The sequence below is a fragment of the Rhinoderma darwinii genome, chromosome 5 (genome assembly GCF_050947455.1).
Source record: "Rhinoderma darwinii isolate aRhiDar2 chromosome 5, aRhiDar2.hap1, whole genome shotgun sequence".
NCBI lineage: Eukaryota > Metazoa > Chordata > Amphibia > Anura > Rhinodermatidae > Rhinoderma > Rhinoderma darwinii.
The window spans coordinates 99,670,914-99,686,510 of record NC_134691.1 but is presented as its reverse complement, the minus strand read 5'-3'; the positions used below and the strand labels follow the sequence as shown (position 1 = coordinate 99,686,510).

General features: G+C 40.2%; 1 protein-coding gene across 2 annotated transcripts in view; it reads right to left on the bottom strand.

The window, feature by feature from the left end:
• Positions 1 to 15,597, bottom strand: part of KCTD1 (potassium channel tetramerization domain containing 1) — a 110,967-nt gene that overhangs the window by 11,472 nt on the left and 83,898 nt on the right. For both annotated transcript variants that reach the window (XM_075826318.1, XM_075826317.1), the window contains exon 2: positions 10,727 to 10,905. In XM_075826318.1, the coding sequence (XP_075682433.1) occupies positions 10,727 to 10,905 (179 nt within the window). The remainder of the gene's footprint in view (positions 1 to 10,726; positions 10,906 to 15,597) is intronic.

Below are 15,597 nucleotides of genomic sequence, written 5' to 3'. Positions count from 1 at the left end.
TCCTGAAATAGTGTAGCTCACTGTGCTACGCGGTTTCCATCATTTCCATTCAATTCCATTGGAGCTCCCAAAATAACGTAGCAAAATGCACTCCGTGTCAGAAGGTAGGGCGGAGGGGGGTCAGGGGGCCCTGTTCTAGAGATAGGTGTGGGTCCCAGAGGTGGGACCCGCATCTATCGGACATTTATGGGATATTCTTAGGATAAATGGACTAAATACACTAGATACACCATGCCATGTAACACGATTGTAGCCATTTTCTGTGCATTATGCCCCAAAGGACGTCTGAATCTGTCAAACCTAAATTACATCACTTCCTGTGTCAGTGTCTACATAGAGAGCAGGTCAGGGAGGCTACACCCATGAAGCCAGAAGCACTTCCGAAAGATGGCTGCCAGTCTAGAGCTAAGCTGGCCAGATGCCTGCCTGAACTATGGAATGGATGGCAGATGAGTAAAAAATGAAGGTGTAATGTACTTAGAGAGGGGTTTTGTTAGACTGGTTAAGAGGATTTCTGTGGTATAGTTCCTGTTCACCATGACATAATAGAACAGTGGGTCGTGGGAATGACCCGCTTACCGTGACGTACTATTACATCTTGGGGTGGGTAGAGTTAAAGAGGCCCAGTTGTACTTTTGCAAGCCTCATTTGCATAAATACGAAAATGGTCATAACTTGGCCAAAAATGCTCGTTTTTTAAAAATAAAAACGTTACTGTAATCTACATTGCAGCGCCGATCTGCTGCAATAGCAGATAGGGGTTGCAAAATCTGGTGACAGAGCCTCTTTAAACCATATGTCCACCTTTGCAACAAAAAAATACGTAACTAGTATTGATTAAAAATATAATTCCATTTTGGGTCTACAGCTCCTTTGCAGACGTATCAGCATCTCGGTAGCTATAGACTACAAAGAAATACTCCTTTCCATCTATCCTTTTTGCTAACATACATTCAGTAGATGACAGCTGGGAGTAGGACTGCAGGATCCAACTATACATACATTGTAGTCTGTAACCATGGGGAAACATAGATGCGTATAGACACTGTAGACAGAAAATATTTCCAAATATTTCCGGGGTTCCGGCAGAGGTATCCGTCGGGTGAACCCCGCAACGGAAAGTGAAACCACAGCTTCCGTTTCAGTCACCATTGATCTCAATGGTGATGGAAACATTGCTAATGGTTTCCGTTCGTCACCATTCCGGCAGGTTTCCGTTTTAACGACGGAATCAATAGCGCAGTCGACTCTGCTATTGATTCCGTCATTAAAACTGAAACCTGCTGGAATAGTGACAAACGGAAACCATTAGCAATGTTTCCATCACCATTGATATCAATGGTGACAGAAACGGAAGCTGTGGTTTCAGTTTGACTTTCCATTGCGGGGTTCACCCTACGGAACCCCAGAACGGAAAGCCAACGCTGATGTGAACAGGCCCTTAGAAACTATAAAGACATCAAATATTTTTACAAAAAGTTCGGTTCCAGCAGCAAAGTTGTAGGCACACATGGCTTCTGGGATATCAATTGATGTTGTATTGAGAACTGACCATACAAGTTTGGGGCCAATTTTAAACTAATTTCTAAACGCTCATCACAACATAGTTCAGATTTTCCAATATTTACAGTTTGGTCAAAGGAGGAATACAAAGAGTGTTCTACCGACAGCGGGAAACAACATCATAGATGCTTTTTTACCCCTGAATTACAGTACCTCTTCCAAATGAAGGGTTATTATCTGAACTATACCATGGGTGGTATGCCCTTTGGATTGGTGTCTAATTTTCTACACCCAGTTTAAGAGCATTGTGTGCAGCCCATGTATTATTTCCCACTTGTGATTCATGGGGTTTTCTACTGCTGGGAATGTAATTGTACCTAGACTTGTACACATTGTTTACTGTAGGATTACGAAAGGTTTGGTAATTATATGTGTGAACACGTGACATCACCTCAGAAGCACTCGGCTCTGCCGCTGCCTGTGAAGAATGTCGGAGTCACATAAGGACAGCGGGCACACTGGCAGCTTCTGTACTCGGCTTACAGGCTCCCACAAGTGACTTGACAATTTGTTTTCAGCTTGCAGGGCACAACACACCTCTGAAAAACACCCATCGCATGCCAATTGTTGAACAATATATAGAGTGAGGTGTAACTAACATAGTATAAGATCTATTCTCAGACAAGACAGATTTGTAGAAAAGCATAAAAAAATCATATAGTACAAGAAATTCTTTACAAACGCAGCAAAATCAGCCAAAAATGACAAAATTAAGATTCAAATAGGCAGACGGGATTACACACATATAAAATTAATCCCGTCCTAAATATAGAAAGTTTATTCTGTATGATTTTCAGACCACGGAAAGTTTAAAGGTAGGTAAAGGAATGCAATAAATACACAAATACCTTACACATAACACGGTCCGTTTTACATTATACGGCACTAGAAGACACAAAAGCCCTGGATCAATTACCAATACCAATGAAATTGCATAGAGAGGACTATAGACAGTAGTATATATAATTATATATTAAGATTATAATAGTTTTTAACCCCATTTAACCCCTTAAACTTGTTCAGTGATGGATATACAGGTCATTGTTATCTCGTGGGCACTCTCCAGTGTACCCACGAGGTCGCGGCAAGAGGGTGGCTGTAACATTGATTTGAGCAGAAGTTATTTTTTCACCAGCTACAAATGATATTGAGCAAATAGTCTATCAAAAGAACAACAATGAAGTCTATCCAACCGGAGTACGGTTCTCAAAATGAACAGGCCCCAATGGTACAAGCTGCAAAACATGAAATGCGATTTTAAAGTTGTAGATGACCCAAGAATGGGCAACTGTACTAGAGAAATAGCACCAGCTAATTCTTCTCCAATTGCACTTCTATTACAGGAGAATCTGACCGTATGAGGAATGAGCTGCAGAAGGAACATCTGAGGAATGTAGGGCAGGTGCAGAGGGAGCATGGATGGAGAGTGAACCATATACCGGAGCTCATTGATCAGCTTCTTTATATAATAATGACTACTCTCACCGGTAAGAGCATTGCTATACCTCAAGAAACACACTAGAGGACAATAAATCAAAACCTGCAGAACATAACGAAAGAAATGTTTATTGGTGCTTGTGTACACCCATAATATTTACTCAGGGAACACAACACAGTCAGTTATTCACCAAATTCTGCCCGGTGAAAGGAGCAGCCGTGTAATGCAACCGCATCACTGTGCAATAAACCACTGAATTATCCCCTTCTATTTGTTCGACAGAACAATTCAAAGAATTCACCCATGTGCAGCATATGTGTTATTCACTTACTAGAAATTAAATATGGAATATTTCACCAATACAGCTCGCTATGCCAGCAGAGCTTACAATCAAATATCCTTACACCTGGTGCAACCGCTCAAACACACAGAGAAGGGCCAAATACATGGAAAATGTACCTACCACAACGTGTTTGGATTGTTCGAGGAAACCAAAAAGAACATGAGAACATTATACAAATGCCATGCAGATGGTGCCCACATAGCAGCAGTACTACCCACTCCACTACCCAGAGCTATTTTACATCACAGAGGTAATATCCATTTCTAACACACCTCAATAAATATATATATGAAGCATTATCCAAGTACGCCTGGTAAGACTGTACTAGTTTCATGTATCCTGCTCCTCATAAGGACCATAAAATGAGATTTGCCGGGCAGTACACATCCATTTATCTGTGCCGTAAGATAAGTACTGCCACCAGCATCTTTATGCCTTAGTTATCTGAAGACTGCCAAGCCAGGAATGAAGTAACTGCACTTTAAAACAAAAAAAAGAGTTCTTCTATGGGTATAAATAACTCCATAGAGCAAGGCAGGTCTCTCTTTCCGAGGGGGGTTGCTCTTCGGGTCACTATCCGCGAGGTAGAGGTTTGGGGAGTACAGAACAAATCTGATTCCCATCTGCAAAGATTCTGCATTCCCTGAAGACATCTGACACAGCCAGTCCGGGGGCAAGACATGGGACTTGACTCTCCAATCTGCCATAAGGCACAGCAGTGGAGCTGACATTTACTCTGACAGTGTGTAACTGAAGGTGCGGGTCTCTAAATTGACAGTCACACTCTATTAATACAAACAGCATTAAAAGCCTTAACTGTTATCACTCTTGACAAGTGGCTTACAATCATCAAGGCATTGCCTATCTAAATGGATCACAATCATTATCCCCAATAGCCATTCTATTCCAGATACACTAGAACATAAGAGGTCTTCTGCCATCTAAATGATTATCTGCTAATAAGAAGCGTATAAAATCTATTTATGCTACTTGGATTACAATCAATGATATAGACGAGTGACCGCATAAACTCAACCAGGCGAGATATTAACCCCTTAATGACCAGCCTATTTTGGACCTTAATGACCAAGCTATTTTTTACGTTTTTCAATCGTCGCATTCCAAGAGCTATAACCTTATTTTTGCGTCGACATAGCTGTATAAGGTCTTGTTTTTTGTGGGACAAGTTGTAATTTTTAATAGCACAATTTTTAGGTACATATTATTTATTGATTAACTTTTATTAACTTTTTTTGGGGGGGGGAATAGAAAAAAATCTGAAATTTCGCCACTCTTTTCCGCGTCTTAAATCTACTCCGTTTACCGTGTGGTATAAATAACACAATAACTTTATTCAGCGGGTTGTTACGATTGCAACGATACCAAATTTGTATAGTTGTTGTATGTTTTACTACTTTTACACAGTAAAAACGCTTTTTTTTCAAAATTATTTGTTTTTGTGTCTCCACATTTGAAGATCCGTAACGTTTTTATTTTTTCGCCGATGCGGTTGTATGAGGGCTTTTTTTTTGCGGGGCGACTTGTAGTTTTTATTGGTACCATTTTGGAGTAGATGCGACTTTTTGATCACTTTTTATTACATTTTTTTAAAGTCAGGATTCACAGAAAACAGCAATTTTTCCATAGTTTTTTATTATTTTTTTTAGGGCGTTCACCGTGCGGGTTAAATAATGTAATAGATTTATAGTCGGGGTCGTTACGGACTCGGCGATACCAAATATGTGTAACTTTTTAACTTTATTTTGTTTTTTTAATAGTAAAGCAGTTTGTAAGGGGAAAAAGTGGGTTTTTCATTTTTTTTCACATTTTTTTTAAAATTAACTTTATTAAACTTTTTTTTCACTTTTTTACTAGTCCCATTAGGGGACTATAATATGCGATTCTGCGATCGCATTTATAATACACTGCAATACTTTTGTATTGCAGTGTATTACTGACTGGCCGTTTAACACGGACAGGCATCTGCTAGGTCATGCCTGCGGCATGATCTAGCAGGCATTCACTCTAGGCAGCCTGGGGGCCTTTATTAGACCCCCGGCTGCCATTAGAGACACAGACACTCGGCGATCGTATCGCCGGGTGTCGGTGGGGATGAGAGGGAGCTCCCTCCCTCTCTCCAAAACCACTCAGATGCGGTGCTCGCTATTGAGCACCGCATCTGAGGGGTTAAACGTGTGAGATCGATACTAATATCGATCTCACACGGCAGAGCAGGGACGCCCCCAGCCCTCAGCTGCCTCTAGCAGCCGAGAGCAGGGAGATTTGACAGCTCCCTGCTCTGTTTACTTATTCCGATGCCGCGACGTAAAAAGTCTATGGCATCGGAATAAGGCCCGTTAGTGACCGACGTAGAAACACGATGGGCCGGTCACTAACGGGTTAAGTAACCAGAAGTAAATATACGAGACCATGTTTACAGCAGACACCGATGGAGTCGCCAAAAATATAAAAATAAAATAAGTGTTACAATAGAGAAAATCTAAAGACCGCAAGGGGTTAACTTAAGTGTCACAGATAAGCAGGTCGATGCTGTAATATACAATACGCTCATTGTCAATCCTTTGCAGATTAATTGTGCAACCTCAACATTATACCTCATCCATGTCAACACGGAGAGGCCTGGACTACCCATCACTTTCATGATGGCAGGATATACAGATCTGAGGGACACAGACACACTTTAAAGCATCATTTTTTATATTTGCATTGACTGTTTCTGTTGCTCTAAGACAGGAAAGGTTTTCATTTGTTATCTAAGCTGTAGGGCCTTGATGTCCACCCTTGGCGCTTAAAGAGAGGAGAGAAAAAAAATCAATGAGCCATCAGAAGTCAGGATGTAGTCTGAAGATTCAGTTGTTTTTCTTATTTTACCTAGAGTTGCATTAATAGAATGGGTTAAATGTGACATACTAAAAATGGTCATTCAAATACGTGCACCTACATACATGTAGACCTATTATATATGATGCAATGAGCAGCTACAGCTTGATTTACCCTCAAATCCAGGATACATTTGGAGAAATGGTCAATAGTCCTCACACTGTATTTACACCTCCATATGACCAATGTAAGGGTTCATGTCCAGTACGGCTCCCTAGTACAAATCCATGTAGCATTCTTGCACTGCCATACACGCTCACCGTATGTATGGCGATATCCCCCCCTAGAATTCCTCCATACGTAGTCTGATGAATCATGTCACAATTTGTTTTTTTGTTGGATTCATATAGAATCCGACAGAAAATACTACAGTAAAAAAAAAATCAGAGGCAAATATGGAGGTACAGGAGATGTTATATGTACCCTATGACAGCCCTATTACGGCACCATAAAAAACGGAGCCGTAATACAGCCGTGTGCACGTGCCCTAGCAGTTATGTAATCCATGATTTTAAGCAAAAAGCAGAAGTGATGCCACAAGGAAGGAGGAGTATAACTGAATGCTTTATACTTCTTTTTTTTTTGGGCAGATGGTCTAGAACGTGTCCAAAAATGTGACAAATTATGGCGCATGTCATTTTAGACTAATTTAAAGAGATGTTTGCGCCGTGCTAGACACTTTTAGAAAAGTGCCCAGAAGAGTGGGAGTGGCTTAGTAGGAGTGGCTTAAACGGCACCAAACTAAAACTAAGCCAACCACGAGTTGGTATAAGGAAGAGGAAAGTGTCCAGCACGAGTAGCAAGATGCGCCAAATTTATCAAACGCCATACGCCATTGATATACATTATCAGACTGCCTGGTCTCAGTTTATGCTTAGTAAATCTGCCTGTATGTGTGAACACAGCCAAAGACATTGCCACGTCCACTGATCACAACTCTAAAGTTGCACTTTTTTTGGTACACAAAACGTTCGTTTTCCATGCATTATCTTGCTGGAGATATCGGGAGTGAAACAATAAATAAAATGGGTTGTTCACATGAGTAAATGTGGCCATACGCTTGTTCACAGACAGCTATCTCCCAGATGGAAACTATTTTGAACACATTTACAAGCTTTGCGTGTCTGCTCTGAAGGACTTGACTCGTCTGTCCACTTACACATAGCGATTATCATTACACTCCAATTATTTTTTGGGTGGATATGTAAAAAAATTGCTACAGGTAAACCTAGCACAAGATATAAAAAATAAACTAAGTCTATGAGCCAAGGAAGGTGACAGAGGGGAGACAGACACATAAAAAGGAGGTCGCACATATTTGGAATGAGAAGCTATATCCAGCCATTCTTCAGTTACCTACTGTACCGATATCCCAATATAGAAAGTGGAACGCTACAGACTTGAGCTTCTGCCGGTGAACAGGTCTATAAAACGACAGAATTGATCATACATTGCCTTTATAACGCTTAAATCTTTACTTGTACCCGGCAAACAAAAGCTTTTCACTATTCACCTGATCTGCTCAAAACTCACATCTACTGTAACTAATAACAAGAAGCGGCTCAAAAAAGGGGATTTAATGCAGAAGTGCCGCTCCCGGAGACCGCGAACAATAGACATGGTTTTACATCTCGCACATTTTCTTAAGTTGTGAAAATTGCCTTTTTATGAAAGAGCATTTTCATCTAAAAAACCTGTTCCTAATATTTCTAAACCCTCTTGAATATGTATGAATGCCTCGATAACCATTGCTTAAGAAAAAAAGCAACCACAAGGAATAAGTGTGGATAAGCTTTGTGCAAAGCGCACAGAAAATATTACAATTTACCCATCAGCAGAATATATCTACATAGAGTATTTTTTCTTTACAAATCTTCATAAGATCTATCAAAATAGCTTCAAGACAGGATAGAACTAAACAAAATTTTGATCCAAGCGAACGATTTGCTGCGTAACAATAAGATGCAAAACCAATGCTATTGTCGAAGAATGGTTACTGGAGTTCCAGGAAGGGCTTGCTGTTGGAAATTCTGGGAATGCATTCGAGAAGCTGGCAAATTTGCCTCGGAGCGGAATACACACCCTGAATGTTTCCCAGGGTGGAGATCCTCGTACACTTCATTGTGTCATTTCACATAGGTGCCAGAGTTGCTTAGTAACGGAACTATAAAATAAGGACAACCTAAATAATATCATATAGCATAAAGCGCCAGAAGACAATGGCTTCATACCAAGACAGTGCCTACTGTTCTATAGAAAGGGCGACTACTGTTACATGCTGAAAAACGAGAAAAAACTGTTGTCAAATTATTAACTCCAGGCCAGCAAATTTACTACACACAAAAATCCAGGGTTTTCTGGCCAATCCATCTGGTGCTGGTCTGAGTCCACAATAATCTGTCCATATTGGAATATCTGAAACAATGACCCATATTTACGAAGAATGGCATATTAAATTCCAGTCATAGTGGGGAGGGTAGTTGGCTAGCTTTGCCCAAAATTTACTAAAAGGCACACACATCAATAATCTTATAATAAATTTGCCATGTTTTGACCGCTCAGGCTGAGAAAAAAAAAATATATATTTCTATGGCGGCTATGAGCAGATGTACATTTATGCATTTAATAAACGTGGAATAAATTTGTTCCATAAAAAGTTGCAAAACAAAGTGCATGTTTTTGAACTGGTCTAAACACATTGATAAAAAGACACCGCGCTGCGGAATAGCAGCTGCCAGGCGGGTCATAGTCTGGTCAGGCGCACTCCTGCACACGGAACAGATTTTTTTGCGCAGATTTTCTGTCTGGATTTGTGGGTGGAAAATCTGCAGCGGAAGACGTTTGGATGCAAGTGGATGAGATTTAAAATATCTCACCCACACGCTGCTGAACAATTTCCACATGGAAATCAAATCATGCTGCGGACTTTCAAATCTGCAACATGCTCATTCTGTTCTGACTGTTCACTTCTCAACGTAGAGGGGGTGAAATCCAAAACAAATCCAGAGCTTTGGTTTTAATGCAATCCCACTAAGGGTGAGTTCACACAGTTTTTTGCAGGAGGAAAATCTGCATCAAAATTCCGCTTGGAATTATGAGGCAGATTTTCCTCTGCTTGCACGCCGATTTTAGCTGAGTTTTTTTGCCCACGGCCATTGAGCGCCGCAGGCATAAAACGCAGCGAAATACACTTTCTCTGCCTCCCATTGATGTCAATGGGAGGTCAGAGGCATAAACGCCTGAAGATAGGGCATGTACCTTCTTTTTCCCGCAAGCCGGAAAATCAAATCAATAGGAGGCATTTTCGGACATTTTTTGGAGCGGTTTCCGCGTCAAAAAACTCATAACAAAACTCTGTGTGAACTCCCCCTATCTAGGCCATGATATATATAAAAATAAAAGTGGACACAATGTTCTCACATGTTTTGGACTTAAGCTGCGACAGAATGATAAGCACACTTTGATAAATCTGTCACAACATACATCACGGATATAAAACTTTCACACTGGCTCAAACTATGGCACTTTTTCTACACTAGGGCCTGAGATGCAATTTTTTTTTCTCATTTATGATTTATTTGCGCTTTTTAAAAAAATGTACATTTCATAAATGTGTCGAAATCCTGGGCAAGCAGTAAACCATGCCCACTTTTCACTCTTTAGAAATGGACGTGCATGGTGCATATGACACCAAGTTGTGGCCCAAATGGTTAAAACACATGTTGCGTTAATACATTGATAAATGCGGGTCTACACAAAAATAACCAGGCGCTTTTTAGAGTAGAAAATCTCTAAAAAGCGCCTGGTTATTAAAGGGAACCTGTTGCATCAAACATGCTATCTCATCTGCAGGAATTACGTTATAGGGCCGGAGGAAGGAAGATATATAGATATATATATATATATATATATATAGTTTTGTGGGGAAAGATTCAGTATAACCTGTAATTTATACATTTAAATTGCTGCACACTGTGTGTTAGAGAGTCCAGTGGACAGTCCCAAACATAGATTGACAGTCTTCCATGTATAAGGCTGTATACAGAAATAGCTACCAATCACTGAGTAGGACCGCCCACTGGACTCTAACCCGCAATGAGCATCAATTTAAATAAAAGAATTACAAGTTATCCTGAATCTTTTTCCACAAAGCTATATATCATTCTGACCAGCTCCTCCTGCTCTAACTTAATGCCCGTAGATGGGACAGCATGTCAAACGTGACCGGTTCGGCAGAAGAAAGCAATACTGTATGTCTTTTGCGCACTCTTAGGCAGGCAGTAACATCTTGCTGCAAACGCACTGAGAATTGGCTAGGAACCTAACTTTTTTTTTTATTTGTATACTCCCTGCTGTCTCCCTTAAAGTATTGAACAGAATTTCCTAAATTCTGTAAACCATTGTAGTATTGACAATAGCACATTTTGTATAAATACAGCTCTAGAAAACACAAATGCCCACAATATATTTAGAAGACTTACCTGGAATCTGGATATTTTGTTAGAGTTGCCAAGCTGCTTGTGTACATGTGTCCACCAACATCAATGTGAACTGGTGCATTGGACTTGGTGAGTTGTGCAGGAGTGGGGATGCCTTGATTGTTCAGAGGGGAGGCAGGTGACCTGGTGATCAGAGGTCTTGACATGTTGGGTCGAGTGTCCTAAGAGATAGGATCATGGTTTTTTAGTTAGGGTATAGATCCCTATAGTGACACACATATCTATCACCACGACAAAAAAAAATTACAATAAAAAAAAATCAGAAACCTTAAACAATCCAACATGTTTTCCCATAGCATTAACACAATATTTAGACTTGTAGCACACATTCAATGCAAGAACGGAGCATAAAATAGGAGTCATTTACAACTCATACACCTTATATTTTCAAGATCTGAGCCATTTGGATTGTCTTGGTCAAAACACCAGTTAAAGAATGGCAAACAATATTGGACTTTTTCAGAAAGTGTATATGGTCCACTATGAAATAGAATGCATGGAGCATAACCTGAAATTAAGAAGAGACCTATAGAATTTATACAGAGCAAAAGACAAAACGAGTCCTACAGTCCTTTATATTAATGCATGTAACTCCGATTTTGTTATACAAACGGATTTCAGATGTTGTTCTTAGCTTGCGAGTATAATATATATATATATATATATATATATACACACATACAGCACACAAGAAAATGGTGACAGCACTCTGCAGACACTAATGCCACCTAAGCCACTAAATATAAATAAATATGGATTACTGCTAAGTCTACTTACAATAGGGAGGTTCATAGCGCACGTTTTGATCAAATTGTGTAAGCCCACCTGCCACAACAAGGCGACCTCTATGAGGTGGGAACCTATGCTGCACATACACCCAGAACTGGGTCTAAGCCTACATATACTTGGGGATGGTAGGAACCAGCATTTAACTAATTAAAATCACCCAGGGCAGAATGGGAGGAATACAAGATCAAAAATGGAGGCAGTCACTAACCCCACATATATGAATCACATATATATAAAAAAGGAAACATTCTCTCCTTGCTAAACAATTACTACCAAATATGCCCCTAACTGCGCTCATGCAATGTTGTTTTTTTTTTATCAATTCTTTGCTACGCTTGAACTATTTGCAGGCACATAATTTTAGGGGGGATTTCAATACATTTCTGAACTCCCAATGGGTCAGGCGTTTAACCAATATTATCCACCCCACAGGCCCAGAGTTCCCTCATCAGGCAATTGAGAAAATTTTCCTTAGTTAAACACTAAAGACAGGACCACCCCTTGGATAGGGAATACTTACTTTACTCGGATCCACATGATCGTTTTTCCTGAATAGATTTTTTTTTTCTTGTCACCGTTCAACTGTCCTCCCGTTGCTAATTCCCCAAATATTACCCTTGTCCATGATCAGATCACTCTTTCCATTAAATAGCCAAAGCCTTTAATTCACTTCTCATGAAAATAATGATTTTCTGCTTACTTGTCCCTATATTTTAGCTCTGTTGTAATCTCACCTAAAATACTATTTTGATATAAACGTTCTCCCAGAGACATTCCCTAAATCTATATATTTTTCTCATCAGAGATCATCACATTCAATTGGGCTTGGCTCAAAAGGAACAATAAAATGTAGACTTATCACGTTTTTTGACCAAACTAAATCACCTACATAGGAAGTTTTAATTAAATCCCACTGATCTCCTAAAATCCCAAGCAGAGGTCACAGCCCCTATAATGCGCATCCAAGAACTGAAAGCAGGGGGGAAAAAATGATCCGTTAGGGTATGGCTAAATTCTATGCCAACAAGACCACCAGTATGTTTGCAAGTAAATTAAATTCACAGACTAAGAGCAAGCCAATATACAAAATACGTACCCCCAAGGCACACGCATATCAGATCCAACACTAAGCATGTGAGTATTTTGTGAGAATCTATATCTAGTCTCTAGACCAGTATTAACTGAAGCAGTCACTCAACCGCTCTCAGATTTAGGCCTTCCCTCTTGTTCCTCAACAGCGGTTTCCTCTTTAAACTCTCCTATCACTGTAGAGGAAGTTGCGGAGGCAATAAAAACTATTGCCAAATTTTAAAAGTTCAGGCCCACATGGCTTTTTCCCCTTGTATTTAAAAAAAAAAAAAAGAGGAAGAAGGAAACCCCTTCCTGTTAAATCACACATTACCAATTTCTATAATGATCTCCTTTTGGGAAATCCCCCTCCTCAGGAATTGTTTCTAAGCCAAAATCTTAAAGAGGCTCTGTCACCAGATTAGAAGTGCCCTATCTCCTACATAATGTGATTGGCGCTGTAATGTAGATAACAACAGTGGTTTGTTTTGAAGAACGAACATTTTTGAGCAAGTTCAGAACAATTTTAGATTTATGCCAATTACTTTGTTAATTCCCAACTGGGCGTGTTTTTACTTTTTACTAACTGGGCGTTGTAAAGAGAAGTGTATGACGCTGACCAATCAGTGACCAATCAGTGACCTACACTTCTCATTGTTCCAGCCCAGTGTGATTGTGCAGTGAAAGAAGCTGGGCTGGAACAATGAGAAGTGTAGGACACTGATTGGTCACTGATTAGTCACTGATTGGTCAGCCTCATACACTTCTCTTCACAACGCCCAGTTGGTAAAAAGTAAAAACACGCTCAGTTGTCTATTAAGAAACGAATTAGCATAAATCTAAAATTGTTCATAACTTGCTCAAAAATGATCGGTTTTCAAAATAAAAACCACTGTTATCTACATTACAGCGCCGATCAGATTACGTAGGAGATAGGGAATTTCTAATCTGGTGACAGAGCCTCTTTAAGGATTCATAAACCTGGGAAGAATCACTCTCTCCCAAAATGTATGCACTGGATTTATCCCCTCTCGCCAAACCACAGCTAACATCCGTTTGGTAGTCAATATTATCCATCACGCCATCTCTAAACAAACAGGAAGTTATGTTGCGGAGCCTAAACCTTTCAGCTCAGTAAAAAAGGAATATTGAGCACTCGCGTTGGATAGGATAGAAAATTTGTTAAGCCCTTCGTTTCCTTTACTCTACCACCTCGGGCCAGAGTAGGATTCCCAAGGTCAACTGTCCTCTTACTTTCCAATTGGATGTGGAACAAGTCAGGGATGCTCCTTTATCCATTCACCTTTTTGCCATTGCCACGGAGCCTCTTGCCATCTGTCAAAATGTAGACATACAAAAAAGTACAGTTTGGGAATCTCTTTCTTCAAACTTAGCATGCATGCTGATGACATGCATTCATTCATACTCTCCAGGTCTCTCTGACAAGTTTTTTGTCAGGTTTTAGCCAAATTTGACTTTTGCTTGGGACTTTGAGTTAACCCTTCCAAGTCGGAGGCTATGGGTCTACATATGTGCCCTGACATGGAACAACAAATCTCACAGGACTATGGTTTTAAGTGGAAACAGGTTCATTTGTCAAACTAAGGGGTGACCATCCCTAAAACCCGCTTCCCTTTTATTATGCAACTTCTCAAAATTATTCTCAGAAATCAGAAGACTTCTTGAGGAAAGGTGCCACTATCACATATATTGGCTGAGAAGACTATCTGCTATACGTATGACTATTCTCCCTAAGCGGTTATATCTCTTTAGGTCTCTACCTGTGTCTGTCCCAAGTTGTGCATTCCTACACATTCAGGGTATAATTTATACATTTATATGGGCCAGATGCAGACCCAGTGCAGGCAGACCTTATATTGATCTATATCTAGGGGTTTGGGATTGCCAATTTTAAGACTATACTATTTAGATGCACAATTCTCACAAATTGGCGCATGGAATGATAATCCACATCACAAGAAATGGACCTTATTTGACTTCCTGTCAATGACTCAATCTTCCGAGATCTAATGTGGTCCCCTCAGCTAGAAACACACCTGAACTCTGCTGAGAATAGAGATGTAGCCCACTCCCTACGTCTCTGTTATACTCAAAGAAATAATTTTAAATTAATATCAAATTCTTCCTCGTTACAAAACATATTCCATAACCCAGATTTCCCTCCAGGTCAAACACCTACCGCCTTTATTGTGGAAAGATCATCAGACAGAAACCCATGCCGTTTGAAGACTAAATATTAGATGTAGATATCTAGAAGGGGACACACACACACACACACACACACACACACACACACACACACGGACACACACACGGACACACACACTACCCCTAAAGTTAAAAGGTATGATCTCACAGCTAAATTCTCAATTCTGGAACTTGTGTTCTGATGATGTCCCCTTCTATGTAGCAGCATGGTGACATTACTTGGCAGCAAACATGGGAGAATACTCACTCACTGTTCCCATTCTTTTAACATTAAAATACCTCTTAAAAATTTCTGCCCAGATGGTATCTAACTCCTGTAAGTTAAAATCTTCCCATCCCAACCAAATCGGTTTCTGAGGATGCAGAGAAATCGGCTCTTTAAGGCCTCTCACATGGCTGAATTTTTGTCAGTATTTGGAAGTCAAAATTAGGACTGAAACCTACACAGAGAAAAGGCAATTTTCACAGGGCAGATACGTTGCGTAAAAGTACACAGAGCATCAATCCTGGAACCCGCAGGGAATTATGCCTGAAAAACTGCACCAAATTGTGGTGCAGTTTTTCAGACGGAAAGTCCACTGCGGAAAACAGCGGTTGGGAAAAAAAAAAAAAAAAGTTTATACTTACACTGGTCTCAGTTATGAAAGCGATGTTTTCTTCGGTTTTTGTCCAGGCCGGCCTGCCTCCTGGGATAATGCTGCTGCATGTTTCCGCTGCAGCCGGTGATTGGCTGCAGCAGTCACATGGGATGACGCATCACGCCAGGA